The sequence below is a fragment of the Armigeres subalbatus genome, chromosome 2 (assembly GCF_024139115.2).
Source record: "Armigeres subalbatus isolate Guangzhou_Male chromosome 2, GZ_Asu_2, whole genome shotgun sequence".
In the NCBI taxonomy this organism is placed as follows: Eukaryota; Metazoa; Arthropoda; class Insecta; order Diptera; family Culicidae; genus Armigeres; species Armigeres subalbatus.
The window spans coordinates 283,075,154-283,092,372 of NC_085140.1; the positions used below are offsets into that span (position 1 = coordinate 283,075,154).

Below are 17,219 nucleotides of genomic sequence, written 5' to 3' on the forward strand. Positions count from 1 at the left end.
TTCGCGGTGGCACTTTGACACAGGCCCTCGAAGCAGGCTTTTTGCTTGATCTAATCTAGCAGCCACGAACGCCACCGTTCAACACGCTTCTCTTCTGTGCGTGCTCGCTGCATCCGCCTCCGTGCCCGTAGGCAGGCGCGGCGCAGGTTCGCAATTGCTTGAGTCCACCAGTAAGCCGTAGGCCTCCCATTCCTAGGGTGGACTTTCCTAGAGATGGTGGCATCGCATGCTTGCGAGAGTACTGTTACCAGCTGCTCGTCGCTCAGACCGAGAGTATTGTGCTCGCGGCGGAGCGCTTCCTTAAACACCTCCACTTAAATGTAATAATGTCTAGAGAACAAATCAAACATGTACTTAGTCATAGTTTTTAGTTGAATGACCAATGACTGTATGTATTTTTATAATAAGATAATGGGCATGCTGCCTACCATCAAATAAATCAAATCAAATCAAACCTCGTCGTCGAAGTACGATGTCTACCACATACGAGGGCTAGGCCTCGCCCCTTCTTCCGTCCGCTGAATGCTGGTCGTATAGTCGATGCTGTGAGTGTAGCCATCATCTACCCTCCAGTTCGTACTACTCGTTTGGCCAGGGCTTCAAAACGTAACGTCGATAATCGACTCGGCCCCGTTCCAGATGTAGGTACTTTTGGTACCGACATTGGCCAAGTCCACATCCAACATGGTCAGCGATTCCAGCAGGATCTGCCCCCATTGATTCGTGGAACGGCTTCCCCATTCCATGGCCCAAGCGTTGAAGTCCCCCGCTATCACCACCGGCCTACGCCCCATCAAGTTAGCCGTCAAACAATCCAGCATACGACCGAACTGCTCGATCGACCATCGAGGAGGCGCATAGCAGCCCCATTCAGCAACTGTCTGACACAGCAGTTGCTGGGCTGCATCACAGTGGTTCAGGCTTAGCTGCGTTACCTGCACTGTGATTTTGCAGCACGCTTAAACGCCGGGCACTTCGAACCCCCAATGAAGTGCTTGCTGTTCACAGCTTTGCTGGAACAAATCAAACAATTGGGAGGGTTCGTGCAGCATTGTGCCTTATGTCCCTCTAATCCGCAGCGTCGGCGGAGCTTGCTTCAGTCAAGGCCTTTGCAATCCCATTGCTTGTGCCCCGGTTCCAGGCACTTGAAGCAAACTTCGAGTTGCTCGTATATGCCCACAGGGCACACCGACCATCCCATCTTGACGCTCCATAACTTGACTGCCTTGGAGGCGTTAGCTGAAGATAGCCGAACCAATGCTACCTGCGTCCCTGCTGGACCTTTCCGTAGCCGAACGGCTGCGGTGGGCGTCTCCACTTCACACTGTCGCCGCAGTGCCGTGACGAGCTCTTCGACTCCGGTGATCTCGTCCAGGTCTTTAACCCTTAGATTCACCTCCGTCGTGAGTGCCTTCACCTTGACCGTCTCGCTTAGGACTTCCTCCGCCAACTTCTTGTAGGCGGCGCCCTTTTGCGAGACGCCCCGCTTCAGCTCGAGGATCATCTCACCCGTCCGGGTACGTCTTATTCGACGTACGTCGGTGCCGAGACCACCGAGCCGAGCCACCGAGTCACTTCTCATCGCCTTCAAGACGTCCGAGTACTTAGCCTCGTTCGTCTTGATGACCAGGGCATAGCCCCTGGAGCGATTGGCGCCTACCCTAGACTTCTTGCCTCCCCTCATTCGCCTGGGCCTTCTTTTCGGCCCTTGACGTCTTCGGTTTCGTCTTGTTCTTCAACAGGGTCCAGGAGGCGTCATCCTCCTCTATTTCCCTGGTCTGGGGCAGCTGAGAGCTCTCAGCCTGCCGTAACCCCTTACCACCGTCTTTCTTGGGTGGACGGACTTTTCCAGGTCCTTCCTCCCCGGTTTTGGAGGTACCAAGCCGGGGTTCAGCTTCCCAGCCCGGGGTAGTAACCCTCCGCGTTTTGGAGCGGCCCCCAGGGAGCTCCTCCCCTGGAGACTGTCTCCCCCGTTGTTGTGTCTGCTCCGTTGGAGCAGTCACCCCTAACGTGCCCGCGAATACTTGAGCCTCAGTCTTCGCTGGCACGCCCTCGGTCGATTCGACTTTGCCCGAGCCCGCGAATCCTTGGGCCTCAGTCTGGGTAGACCTCGACTCCACGGATTTCACGGGTTCGCACTTGGCCGTTTCGACCGCCATCTCCAGCTTGGCGTCCAAGCTCGACTTTCGAAGTTTCAGCAAGCTCCCTTTGAGGCCCTTACTGATATTATGCTTCGATGACGCAATGTCGATGATGGCGTCCAGCTGTTCCGTCGCCACCTCGAAGGCCGAAAGCCCATCGCGTTTGCGGTTCATCGCCCCCACAAGCCTTAAGTGTCTAATTACCCTCAGCCGATTTGCTTGCAACAAGTTGTATTCGACGCAGAAACGTGTCCCATTGTTTCCTATTGACCAGATCGGACTATGGGCTCAGAAGTTATGGCCAAAATACTTTTATTTTCATACCAAAAGTTCGTAAAAATTACTCACCCGAAAGAAACGAGAAAGGCACCATCACCGCTGGGTGGATTAATCTGGGTTTTTTATAAGATTTTGTGAAAAGCCAGATATAAAGTCTTTAGATAAGGTTCTGATGAATTTCAATATGAAGTTTTAAACTGAAAATTCGAATTGAAAATTATGTTGTCGAAGTACAGTTTTGAGGAATGTTATTCGCATATTGATTCCCTGCCAATAATGATAAAAAACGAGGGAATTAATTCATTATTTTTATTAGATTTGATTCATCTTATTACCATTAGAAAAATGCTGTCAGATTAGATGCATCACACGATGCAAAAATTTAACGCAAAGTGAATTGTTTACTGTAACGTACCAGTCCACTTCGTCCGCATCCTACACTCAATCTTGCAAAAATATTTATTTCGAGAAATAATCTACAGTCGCGATTTATTTGTTGGTCTTTTAAAGCAATGCTATGCATTTTCTTTGTCCGATGATAAAACGTCTAAATGCTTTCCAGTTTGTGCGAGATTTGTTAATACGAGTGCGCATTTGTCAGGCTATGGTCCGATTAGCCAGTACCCAACGAACGAGCCTCAGACGAACGAATTTGCTTTTCGTTTATACTGCCGTGAAACGCATATTTGTCCCATATGAATAGGAAACCCAGCAAAGATGGGACAGATATGCGATTCACGGCAGTATAGGAACTGAGTAACTAGGTTCTATATTATATATTACTTTGAATAAATGAGGAAGATCAATTATGCGGACTCGTCATGAATATATCCATGTCACTAATAAACAGTAGTCGGAGTGATCACCCGGGTAGAAGAAAACAGCAAAATAATATCAAGTTTTACTATTAATATATGAATAACTGAATAGCAAAATCTGCTATTAGTTTGTTTGATATAGTTGCTAAAATAGCAAAAATAATAACAGATATTGCTCTAGCAAATAACTCATAAATAACTCATTTTGCTATTATAATAACAAACCAATAGCAAAATATTTGAAGAAAAGAAAATATCAAAATCAGTTATTATTGGTATGTTGAAAATGCAAATGATAAATGAATAACAAACTTTGCTATGATTGCAAAATGTGTTCTTCATTTGTTGTTCTGCTCCTTCTTACAATAACATATAAATAACTTATTTTACTATTATAACAAAACTTGTTGTTGGAATGTTATTTTATGTTATTTATGAATAACATAAGAATAACTTAATCTGATATCATAGCAAAATTTGTTATTATTATGTTATTTTTTTGTTGTTCACCTCTACCCGGGCAGTTGGATTCTGATTGATTCTTATATTCTTTTCGCAGGAAAATCTTGGCACTACGCGTCTGGAGGTTGAGAACCTTAAATCTATCCTGCGAAATGTATATCAGCTTTCGCAGGCTTCGATCTCATTTTTGAGGCAGCAATTGGCAACCCTTAAATCGGAAAATGTTGCCCGCCAAGCCGATTTTCGCAGTAAACTTGAGGCAATCAACAAGTGTTGGGCTGATCTTCAGGAAGAAACCCGTAATCGCGAACGGGAAACGATACAACGGCTTACCGTGGATCATGAACTAGAGATGAATGACCTGCGAAAGAGCATCCACCAGAAGGATGATGAGATCCAATCCCTACGGTCGGATAACGCCATGATGAAGGCGAGCCACATTGAAACGGTGTCCAAGTATGAAAGTGAAAAGAAAGAACTAAACGATAAAATTGATGAAATAAAGCAGGTGGTTAGCAAACTCGAAAAGCAGTTAGCCGATGTCGATGTAGACAGAAAGAAGGCAATTAAAGAGGCTGTGGAGCAACTGGAGCACAAGCAGAAAACGGAAATAGAATCGTTGCGATGTAGATACAAGCTAATGACAAGTATGGACAGATCTCCATCTGATACAAGCTTGGAAAAAATCGAAAAGCCAGATATGATCGACATTGCCTGTCACGAGCAATTGCTGTCGCAGGCCAGAGAAGATTTCAACCGCGAGAAGGAACGTGCAATCAAAGCAGCAATAGAAGTCGAACGACAACGATGGGAGTCTGCACAGACACTAAGACCAATGGCTAGTTCACCAGGAACGCCTTCAGGAAGTTCTGAAATTTATAGAAAAATCCTAGAAGAAAAGGAACGGCAGTTGGATGAACAGAGAGACAAGGAAAAATATTTATTAAAAGAAAACCAATGGTTTAAGGAGAAAATTCAAACGTTGACGGACCCAGAGCTGTGCTCTAATCAAACAATGTTCAAAGAACGAATCGAAGTTTTAGAGGAAGAAAAACAACAGTTGACTAACGAACTCGAGAAGTTACACAACAAATCAACCAGCAGCGTGTCCATCCAGAATTGTGCTAAAGGTGATCTTGTGATGTTTGTCTATAATGCCACATACGATCAATACACCATTGTTCAGGTAATCGATGGCTTTCACATTTGCAACACATAATGGTTAGATTATTGTTATCTTAATTCTAATATTTTCAGAATGCCCCGGTGCTGTATTTCCTCCATGCTGATAGTTATGCGGCCTTTAACCTTTCGCAATTAGTTTCGGGTGTAACGCCAAAAGTTATCAATTGCTTAGGCACAGTGACCGACAAGGAATATTGCCATGCACGTAAAGACGAGAACCGATATAAGGTGTCTCGGGGCACGCGGTTTTATAGGGTGAAAGTCAAACCAGTTCCAAGCAGTAGTGGAAGTGGAACAAGTACCAGTAGTAGTACATCGAAGAGTGTGGATCCAGATAAATACTCCCAGAAAAAAGAAAGAAGTGAGTTGATGTTTCACGTTTTTCGATAGGGTGGAAGTTACTTAGACGACCGGACAAACTTAAACTACTGACATTACGCAGACCAATTAAAAGTGAGTAAATTAATGACGATTATAGATTGACGATCACAAACTTACACAATTGAAACACCATGTTAATATGTTGAATCATACATTACTGTTTTTGTAAACAACAGTTTAGTAAAGTGACCAAAAAAATACAAGGAAACGTTAGGCAAGGTTTATAAAATTATAGTCTTTGGCGTTTACCTTTAATTAATTCTTTCTTGCATTGCATTGTAGGTAAAATGTCTGAACTGAGTCGCTCTTCGTCAACGATAACCGATCAGAGCGTAACGGCTGGTACCCCGGGACTTCTGATCGATTCGTTCGCACAAACGGAACAGATTATCTCCCCTTTGATGGAAGATTCAGCGATCAAGAGCAGCACTAGCCGGGATATGATCGACTCTGGTGTAGTAGAGCAGCAGAAAAGCACCTACAAGGAACGAAACATCAGCGTCACGGACGACGAGGATCTGGTATACAGTGCGAGCGGTAGTGTGGACGAAGCAGATCAACAGCAGCAGCTGCTCCGTTATGAAAGTGTCTGTGAAGAAGATCAGGACAGCTCATCAGAACCGCCACAGCACGATAGCAACAATAGTAATACAACGGTAAATTTCTATTTGTGATAAGTACAAGCAATCGCAAAATCTTCATCACCCACCAGCTTACACATACATTTACTTAAAATCTGCACTGAAACCCTTATGCATTTTAAACGCATAGTAGTACTGATACGCTTTTCAAAAGGGACATTTTCTGGATAATTGCTTCCATTAGATGCTTATTCCATGAACTTCTATAACGATTGCATAGTATCATTCATTTCAATGTAAAAACTGTTTTACTTATCGAACTCATGAGATAACACTTCACATCGAGCGATCCCTGTTGCTCCACATCTATCCATAATCTTTTATTAATAATGGCTTATTGGAACGGAGGCTTGAAAGCAAATGCGAATGACTTCATCTTTTTACACATTTTACGTGCAAGTTTTTAACATTTACGGACTGTGACAATATTTACATATTTTTATACTCAATCAACTAATCTTCCCCAGAAATCGGCCTTATTTTCCAAAAAATATTATCAATAGCATCACAGAATGCTATCAAAGCTTTCCTGCTTCATTGTATTCTTCTTTTCTCTTTGTTCCTTTTTTGGCGCGCGTCTTGCTCGATGCCATAATATCAAACAAACACAAACGAAACGAACTGAATCAAGCTGATGCTGTTGAGAGCTTTTCTCCTTTTAAACGACGACGAGTGAATGGGAAACACACACAGGGAGAGTGAAAGCGAATCGTTAATGGCGGATACATTGTGCTTTTTATTTCGCTTCTAATTATGAATTACCATTTATAGGCAGGTTGTACGATAGCAGATGTGAGCATAATGATCAATAAACTCATGTATTGTGAGAAACGGTTTATTAAGGGAAAGGACTTGGAAAATCTTTTATGTTATATTTAGACCAAATTAAGGACGACAGAATAACGAAAAACAGCAAAAAGGAAACAGTGAAAAATATGCGAATAAAGTTTTGAATGTTTAGAAAAAAAATTGAATCATGTATTATTCTATATCAAAGTCCTTTTGCTTAATACTGGTCCATACTCATTTCGTTGTGCATGGCTTCCATTTGTTCTGTTCTTTGGTTCTAGAGGCTGTGTTGCGTCTTGTTGGTTTGTCCGCTCGTTGGCATGGCTATTACAGCAATTCTAAACAAATAACAACAGGCACCTAATTGAGGATGATTGAACATTATTTTTTATTAAACTTATTTCATTTGTTATCTTTCATATTCTTAATACGTACAGTCTATCAAACAAGTTCTTTGAAAGAATCGATCGCGACACCACTCAGAGTTAATTTCATATGCAGATATAATAGTGCTGTCCAATGAACAGCTTGAAGTAGCTCGAAGTTATTCCCATCCCTATGTCCATTTGTTGACAAAAAAAAGAATGAACAGGAAGGGAGAAACTTCGTGCTATTTCAAGCTGCTCACGCACTTATGCTATATATTGTCTATCCGGAATAAATTTATACCGCTTTTTATACCGAAGTTGGATTTTTCTCCAGATACAGGCAACTTTCCCAACTTCGGAAGTAGTGCGCTGGATTCGCCTAAAGATGCGCTAAACAACGCATCAATTAGTTTGACAAATAAAACTTCGGAAGAAAGTTCGGTTCGGAAGGCCCGACTTCCGAATTCTAACTTGGTGCTACGCCGACAATATTTTGTGTCCAATTGAGATTCTCACGTCCGAATGTGTGAGTGGCGATAAAAGGAAAACAAACACTCCTAGATGGTGCAACTCAGCAAAGATTGGGTAAAAATGAGTAAATTTCCATATATTTTTTGACTCTTTTAAAATCATTGTGATGACCCGATCATTTTTGAGGTTATGAGCAGAAGGAAAACAAACATGTTTTTACACATGACGAATTACACATTAGTGTGCGAGCGCTAAACGTCACTCATCTCTATTCTATCGCGTCCTTCGTGTTTGCGGTTTTAATTTAATCTTTAAAAGAAGACAGGCGTGATTCACTTTCAGTGCAGGATTGAGGCTTCAATAGTAGTACGAACGTTCTACCACAGAACGTTCTACCGCGCATCGGATTTGCTCGAGCTTGACGTTTGTTCACTACCGCCATCCGGTTCGTGAGCTGTCCAACATAGTGAAAACAACAGATGTCGCTAGTGTTTGGTTTCTCTCTATAGGGGTGCGAATCTGATTGAGCGTCTGTTCCCCATGTTGGGAGCGGCTGATCATCGTCTGAGTTCCAGCGAGAGACTCCAAGCAAAATTGCACACGCATACTCGCCGATGTGCTCAAGGACCGTGGATTCGGCATCGTACCGCTGCAAGAGGTTTGTCGGAAGGGATCAATGATGCGAAAGTTTAAAGATGATCAGACTATCGACCAGAACTGCGGCAACGCACACGAGTAGAGATGTCGTAAAATCCCGATTAATCGATTAGTTACTAATCGATTACTCTTGATTCTTGTCGATTATTGAATCGATTAATCATTGTATAGCAATCGATTCAAAATTAATCGATTATCACAACGATGAATCGATTAATAGAAATAATCAATTAATTTTCGACATCCTTATGATGTCGTAAAATTCTGATTAATCGATTAGTAACTAATCGATTACTCACGATTCATCTCGATTATTTAATCGATTAATCGTTGGGTAATAATCGATTCAAAATTAATCGATTATCACAACGATGAATCGATTAATCGAAGTAATCGATTAATTTGCGACATCTCTACACACGAGCTGGGAACAGCTTTCATAGTGATGGGCGATATGAAAAGGCACGTAATCTGGTTTTTCAACTTTTGCATAATCATCATAGGAGTTTTGAATGCTTAGATTGGCCAAGAGGAGGAGTGTAGACCGACTATTGGAAGAACGAACTTAACGGCCCAAGACTAATTGAATTCGCCGCCTCCAAGAATATGGCCATTCAGAGCACCTACTTCCAACACAGACTTCCGTATCGAAACAGCTAGAGATCACCACTGCAGACAAAATCGCAAAATCGACTCTGACCACTATGTGGTGATGGTTGAACTGCGCCCAAAACTATTCGTCATCAACAATGTTAGGTACCGACGGCAGAACGTCGAACGCTATAGACGGAAATGAAATGGAGAGGAGACCCGCCTTTGTCAGGAGTAGAAACGCCGCATGGAAGAAGCTGTGTCTCATAAGTTCTATCAGAAGTTCTACGTATCCCGCAAAGGCTTCGTGTTGCGAGTCGAGATGTGCAGGAATAAGGATGGGTGCATCTTGATGGACGAACGTGTGGTGATTGAAATGTGCAGCAGCACTACGAAGAACCCTTCAATGGCGCTGAGAGCACGAGCAGTGAGAGTCAAGACAGTGGAGGAGATGATTACGTCAGTTCAGCGAACGATGGAAGCATAGCAGCCCCCACTTGAAGAAAGTTAAGGATGCCATCCAACAGCTGAACTGCCGTGAATCGCATATCTGTCCCATCTTTGCTGGGTTTCCTATTCATATGGGACAAATATGCGATTCACGGCAGTGAATGTATTAGGATTGGACAACTATATATTTTATTAACTAAATTAATGATTTTGTGTGTGTTACTTCTACGTGAAGTTAAACGATCTACAATGATATGGAAATGCTAATATCATCTTCCAAACTTAGACGTACATGTTCATGATAGAATTAGAGGCGAAAGTATAGAATTGATAGTTTCGCTAGGATGCGGCAGGCATGGAGAATTTTTTTTTAATAGAAGTCGATTTGAAAGCGAGCGGAGGGCAATATTTGTGATGGCACATATCACACGACCTTCCTTCTGCCAAGCTCCCGTATGAAGAGGGAGGAGTACGTCTAAGTTTGGAAGATGATATTAGCATTTCCATATCATTATAGGGTTAGGCGGGGCAAGATGGGTCAGGGCCGTTTTTGAGCATCGTGTACATTTTCATGTGGAGATTATGACTTTGTAGGAGGAATAATTTGGCTCTACTTTATTATCACTCGATTTGATGATAAAATTTAATTTTGGTAGAGTATGGCAAGGTAAAATATTTTTCAGCATTGTTTCTTAAGCGAAACACACTTTATATAAAACGTGTAATCTCGTCGAGTAATGTAAAATTTAAACAATTTTAGTAACATAGTGAACGTATTATAAGTAATATAGGTGATGTTATCCTAACTGCGTTGAAATAAATAAATTTGATCGAAAATTAGACATTCTAACATGAACTTACAAATGGGGCAAGATGGGTCAGCACACACTGAAGGGCATAGTTCGTATTCAAAACATATTTTCCATTGCTGGTTTAATCATTTTAAGGTTACTTTTGACATAATGATGTTAATTTGTTTATTAAAAATGTCTATTTTTTTGTTTTTAAGAAGCTATACTTGGACGGCTTGTTCTCATAAAAATTTGGAGACATTTTTAAATGTAGAGCCATTTCTTCATCCAAGGCTTGAAAATTAATTTTTATTCAATATAATCATTGACAATAAAGCTATATAACTGTGTGTAATTCAATATTGAGAATAAAAACAATATTAATTGCAGTATTTAAAGGTGACCCATCTTGCCCCGCTTTTTGACCCATCTTACCCCGCCATTTTTTGATTGACAGAAAAATAGACCTCTACTTTAATGACTCGAAATGGAATAAAAAGTGGAGTTTTTGTTATTTCATACCCCTGGCTTACAGATTATGAGCTATTTTTATAGATCCATGTTGAAAAGTTGAATTAAAATGTTTCTGTTTTGAGATATTCAGGGTTCGCCTTAGGCGACCCATCTTGCCCCATCATACCCTTTGTATTACAATAGCAACTAAGAAACAAATATAAAGTTAAGAAATACAGCTGAGGTCCAATAAAGCAGCAGATAATAATGGTATCGGAGCTGAGCTCATCAAGATGAGCCCGGTAAAGCTGGCCACTTGCAGGGTTGTTACGACTACGCGGATTTCGCGATTTTCGCGGATTTCGCGGTTTTCGCGGATTTGGCGCGGATTTACATAACGATTCCAGGGCTTCGCGCGGATTTGGCGCGGATTTAGTTTTAGGTGAAAGTGTAACAAATAAAATGCTGGATCTAAGGATGTTCATTTGAAGATTAGTTTTATGTCTATCTACAACAACCCAGACAACCACACATCGCATAAGATAGCATGATTCAAATCGTTTACCGATACAAATTTCATCGAACTCACATTGTGGTGCGAAGCTCAACCGTTTAATTATAAATTTTCCCGCATAGTAGGCTATTTTACGAGTTCATCCCAGCTTCATTTATTGACATCGCATATTCCTACAAACAAACTCAAGTTAAATCGGATTATCTGTCAAACGGAGCTTATTATCACTAACTGCATCGCAATCAATAACAAAATAACTCGCTTAAAAATCGTGCACATCGCATACACCATCGCGTAATGTCGGATAAGAAATACACGTATATCGCCTCCACTTTTGTACGTAAAAGGCGTTTTCGCGACTGATAAGCGATGAAATTTGTGCGCATGGGCATCGCATAACAGAAAACCAATTCTATTATGCATGCATTCTGATTGTCTGGGAATTGACCTTTTCCGTCAAAATTTTTTATTCGCTCAATCGATTCTTTGGCTTATTTAAGGTCAACTTTCCCAATGAACCCATATTTTTTGGCGCCTTTAACTATTTCTAAAATGGAAAAGAAAAACCGAAAAAAGCTGCACGTGTGAACCGGCCTAAAATATTCACCCGATGTTCGTTCAAAATCGGGCCAATCCTAAAAAACAGCTCTTTTTCGATCTTTGTTTTGAATTTTTTAAATAATTATAGGCGTCAAAAAATATGGGTTCTTTGGGAAAGTTGACCTTAAATAAGCTAAAGAATCGATTGAGTGAATACCGTGGGGCATCGAAATCCGTACACTTAAGCACCTTAGTATATGAAAAAGTAATTAGAAAATAGGAATCGAATGTAAATAAAAAGTCAGTCATTAACACAGGCGCATGAAGCCTTCTACTTCTGAAGTGTTTCACATTTACTGATTAAAAACTACGAAAAACATGATAAAATAATGAATTAAATCAACTACTCCTGACTCGAAATCCGTCCACCGTGGACGGATTTTGAATCAAATGATCAAAATCCGTACAGCTATTTCTTAACTAAATATTTAAATTGAAACAGCCTGATTGACTAAACTACCACTGTAAATAGTTCGATATGCACCTTGAGAAGCGATTTTCCGCTTATCTTATGTAATGATTTGCAATTAGCAATTAAAGCACAGTTACTTTTGGTGCAATTATGCTCTACCCGAAAACAAAATGGCGGCACAAACTCCGCGTTTGGTGGAGATTTGTTTTTGATTTTTGTAGTTTTAATTTCAAAGCCTTCTTTCCAATTCTATGTCCTAAAAGCTTACTGTCCAGTATCTGAACAGGATAAGATTAACTATTCCTACATTAATTACCTTTAACCTCCTTTAATTTATTGATATCTTATGAGGTGGACGGATTTCGGTGCTGTACGGATTTCGGTCCCGCACGGTAACAATTTTTGACGGGAAAGGTCAATTGTTGTATAAACCCTAGAATCGACTAAGACGATAAAACGAAATACTATTTTTGACGGGAAAGGTCAATTGAAAATACAAAAATGTTCCTTTATTGATGCAGATGCCTCATTTAAATAAGTACTTCAGCAGAAATTCGTTCAAACATTGGAATGTAATTTTCAAAAGGTATTGCTTAAAAAACGCAGTGCACAAGGATTCTATGAGGAATATGCAGCCGGAAGAGGATTACTGCAGCATTTAGAATCCGGAAAGTTATAAAGAAAATTGTGGATGAATTTCTGTGGATGAAGCACTGACTACAGGTATTACTGTAAATGCCATATTGAATTTTTGGAACAATTCTCGGAAGGTTATCCACAGGAATTCACCAAAGAATGTCTGCAGAAGTTTCCAAAGCGATTTCCACAGGAATTCATGAAGGAAGTTCCGATTTCCGAATGTATTTCCGGAAGAAGTTTTACAGATTCCCAGAGAAATTTCCGCAAAAATTCACTTTGCGATTTCCTCAGAAATTCCTGTAGCGATGATCACAGGAATTTCTTTAAGCAATCTTCATAAATTGCGTCTAGATTTTAACGAAAGATTCTCCGGAAGTTTTTCCGCAGGAAGTCACCAATCAATGTCTGCGTGAATGACCAAAGCGATTTTTGCAGACAATTTTGGAACGACTTCTGCAAGAGCAGTTGGATTTCTGCAAAAATTTCCAGGATGAATGTGTGCGAATGATGAATTTCTGCAGGAATTTTCGCTAATATTCTCGGAGATTTTAGTTGAAATTCTAGTAAAAAACGACACAGGAATTCTTAGAATTACGATAATTGGGTGTTAAAAATGTTAATTGGTGGAATTTCCTGCATGAACTTCTAGACAAACTCACGAAAATTGAAGAAGGACTTTCCGCACAAATTCCGGACTAATTTTACAAAATTTCTGATGAAAATCTCTGCTGAAACATTTATTATTTGTTTCTGATACAAATTTAAATTATTGTTTTACAGATGTTTTGTTTAAATACGAAATTGTACGGTCTAATTGCCTAATCTCAACGCAACAACAAGACATACTTTGTGATAAAAAAAAAAATACAACAAAGCTGCATGATTTGATGCTTGAGAAAACATTGCGGTTTCGGCAGATTTTTAATTATTTATATTTTTATATTATCTATAATTATATATGTTCAAATCTGGCCTGAACATTCCTTGTATATCAATTCATCTCGTATAGTTCGATCAACAAGAAATCCACTGATTTTTTTAAAACTTTATTTATGTGTTAAAATCCACTTAAAATAATTAAATAAACATGCCCAAACCAGCAACTTATCTAAAAAGTGGTGCTTATTGAAATAGTTTTGACTGTTTAGTTCTTGTTCACTTATCTTCAGTACTTCTAGTGATTAAAAGGACCATCTAGAAAAGTTTTTATATTAACTGCGATTTTGTTCGTCCTATTTTCAGTTTGGTACATACTTGAGTAAAGTTGAAGTTTAAAATAATATTTAATATCAATAATGTCAAAAACGAACTTGAAGAGATTATGTTCAGTTAATTGTGGTAACCAAAATTGATATTTCACGTTTTGAGAAGTCAGTTCGCGCGGATTTGGCGCGGAATGGATTTCATGTCGCGCGAAAACGGCGCGGATTTGATTTTAGTCGGCGCGGATTTGGCGCGGAAAATATTTCAGGATCTCCGTAACAACCCTGCACTTGCCTGCACAAACTGATTGTCAGAATCTGGCAAACTGAACAGCTACCGGCGGAATGGAAAGAAGGTGCCATCTAGAAGAACGGCGGCAAGCTAGCGTCTGAAAATTTTCGAACGATCACCATCCTCGGTTTGGGGTCATTTGGCCGAATGTCATTCGGTCGAATGGCATTTGGACGAATGCTGTTACCCGAATAGCTAAAATATGTTTCCTTCCTCACTTAAAGCGAGAAGTGATATGTTCAAAGTTATTAGTGAGTAGGGAAAAGTAAAAAAGTAAAAGTGAGAAACGCGATGTTCGAAATAAGTAGTGAGAAGTAAGAAGTGTGTAATGAGAAGTTAGCCGTGAGAAGTGACATGTGCCAAATGAGAAATTAGTGATGTGAAGATATTAGTGAGAAGTTAGATGTGATGGGCGAGAAGTGACAAGCGATATTGCGAGTAGTAAGATACACGAAGCAAGAGATGAGAATGAAGAATAAACAAAAAAGAAGGAAGAAAGAAGGAGGATCAAGGAAGAAAAAAAAAGGAATAAGGAAGAAAGAAAAAAGAAAAACAAAGAAGGAAGAAGAAGATAGCAGAAATAGGGAAGAATGAAGAAGGACTAAGATAGCAGGAGGAAAGAAGAGAAAGAAGCAAGAAGAAGGAATGAAGATGCAAGAACAAAAAAAGAAGGAAAAAGGAAGGAAGAAAAGGGAAGTAAGAAAGAAGAATGAAGAAGGAAGATGGAAGTTCTGGCTTCTCAGTTTTTCAGTTTTCAGTTATCAGAACTCAGTTCTCAGTTATCTATTCTCTTTACACTTTTCATTTCTTACTTTCCATTCCACTTCTCATTTCTCACTCTTCATTACTCGTTATCTGAGGTGGAAATTTTAAAAACGGGCCAGATCTTTACTGTACGGCAAATCCTTCAAAAATGCCGTGAATACCAGGTTTCAACGTATCATCTGTTCATTGATTTCAAGGCAGCATACGGCAGTATATACCGCATAGAGCTGTGTTCCATTTTGCTGCGAGTGATGAGTTAGTCAACATATATTTGTTGGCAGTAAGCCAAACCAGCTGTAATCGTGTGCACTGCCGAGTAGAGGTTTGATTAGTGCTAATAGGGGATTCTGTTTCGTTGCTGGCAATATATTATGCAACGAGTGATTATTGGCAATAAGCCAACCAACCAGTGATGCTAGTCTTTTAAAAGTGTAGGCCAGTTCAGTCGTCGTGGCTAACAAAGCTGTAGATGTAAATCCAGTTTTCCACCAGCGCCGAGTTGCTGGAATTGTGGATTAAGCTTTATCTCAAGCTTTATGAGGTTAGCAAAAGTTCATCAATGAATTTGCTCCTTATTGTCTTGATAGTTCCAGACTATTCTGTAGGATGAAGAACAGAGTTTTCCAAACCGACTTGTTCCAATAGTCGGTATTGCCTGACTTAGGACATCTTTGGTAACTGGGGTAGCCAGCTCGCTACTTCGTGGCTGTGTTTTGGGTTGACTGAAAACTAGCTGGACGGTTGGTGGATGCCAGATGGTCCATGTAACTCCTAGTCATTGGTCTTGTATAGTCATGGCCAACTGGTGGGACTTATGCCCAGATCAGAATCTCTGGAATGCCCGTTCGCGGCCGGATGAGGGTCTTACCCTCCGTGGATTGAGAAAACCCAAAGGTTGGATGGTTCATCATGCTGGCTGGGGAAAGCGTATCGCTCCCAGAAGGGCCAGGGGGGATCCCCATTCCGGTCCTGATAGCTTCCGGTTGGGGGCGCGCTGACCGTCCCAGGTCCGTCGCAGACCCAGGCTCCGATTCTGCTACTAGTGGAATTTCAGAAGTTGTCCCGTAGTTTGGCGTTCTTGGGAAGACTTTTAGTTCCCATCCTGTGAGATGGGTTTCTTGGTCGTAGGTTGTTGATGTTACCGCTTCAGAATTTCAAAGTTCGACCCCAAGTTATACATCTTTAATGCAGTTGGAATTTCGGTGTCCGTGTTATGTGGGCTGGGGAGGGCGTATCGCTCCTGGGCACGCTAGGAGGGATCCCCATTCCGGTCCCGATAGCTTCCGGTTGGGGGCGCCCCGGCGGTTCCAGGGCCGTCGCCGTCCCAGGCTGCTGGTTTAGTGCGTCACGGTTTTGTACGGGTTCTGGTTTCTTCTTCTGCCGGGTTTTGAGGCAATACAACATACAACTCATATCCAAGAAATTGGGACAAACTCTACAGCTCAGATTTGATGTAAGAGTTGGGAACTACTATATTGCCGGCAGTAGGCCGACCGATGAAAAGTTACTTAGCTTTATCTGCTAGTCCATGCTGATGTCCGGGGTGCTGGGGTGGACGATTTGCTCCCAGGACAACCAGGAGGGATCCCCATTCCGGTCCCAAAAAGCTCCCAATTGGAGGCGACCTGGCAGTCCAGTCCCGGGGCCGTAATCGTCCCGAGGAATGGGATTCATTGATGATTCTTTGTGCTGGGTGCTGGGTCTGTTACCGCTTGTCGGTCAGGATGTTGGCAGTAAGCCAACCAGCGAGAAGTGTAGCCGCAATGCTCTACCCAGTAAGACCCATGTAGCTGATTTTCCTGATCAAGCTGGTGGGTCTTGTACCCAGGGTGAGACGGTTGAGGTTGAGGGCGCCTCGGCTATTCCGAGGCAGTCGCCGCCACAGGCTGAAGGTTTTGGGCTAAATTTCGTATAGTAATTTGGCGTCTTTCAGGAAACAGAAGAGGGCAGTTATGGTGGCCGGGTCGTCACCGAGAACATTCCTGATGCTACCGGATAAACCGTATTCGTTTCTCGGGGCTTCATACAAAGGACATTTGCACAAGACGTGTTCGACGGAGTTGGCCACTTTGCAAAGCTCGCATTTTTGCCGGAATGGACCTTGCCCGTAATTGTAGGAGAATCGAGTGTGTCCGGTTCTTAGGCGGGAGAGAATTTTTTGATTCTTCATTAGATCTAAGTCAGTCCAGGCCTTCCCAGTCAACATTTTGGTACCTATAACTCTTGATATAGGTTATTATATAAGAACCAACTAAATCGTATATAATGCACAGAATGGCTATATACGTACCAAAGTGGAGGCGATATAGGTACATACG

At 41.4% G+C, this 17,219-nt stretch overlaps 1 protein-coding gene across 10 annotated transcripts in view; it reads left to right on the forward strand.

Moving 5' to 3' along the window:
• The window catches only part of LOC134212332 (RB1-inducible coiled-coil protein 1), a 73,603-nt gene that overhangs the window by 27,226 nt on the left and 29,158 nt on the right, over positions 1-17,219 (forward strand). For 7 of the 10 annotated variants that reach the window (XM_062690090.1, XM_062690092.1, XM_062690085.1 and 4 more), the window contains exons 11-13: positions 3,798-4,886; positions 4,958-5,246; positions 5,549-5,922. In XM_062690090.1, coding sequence (XP_062546074.1) covers positions 3,798-4,886; positions 4,958-5,246; positions 5,549-5,922 — 1,752 coding nt within the window. Of the gene's footprint in view, positions 1-3,797; positions 4,887-4,957; positions 5,339-5,442; positions 5,483-5,548; positions 5,923-6,538; positions 7,147-17,219 lie in introns of those variants that run through there. The other 3 variants (XM_062690091.1, XR_009979245.1, XR_009979246.1) reach the window with 3 other exon arrangements.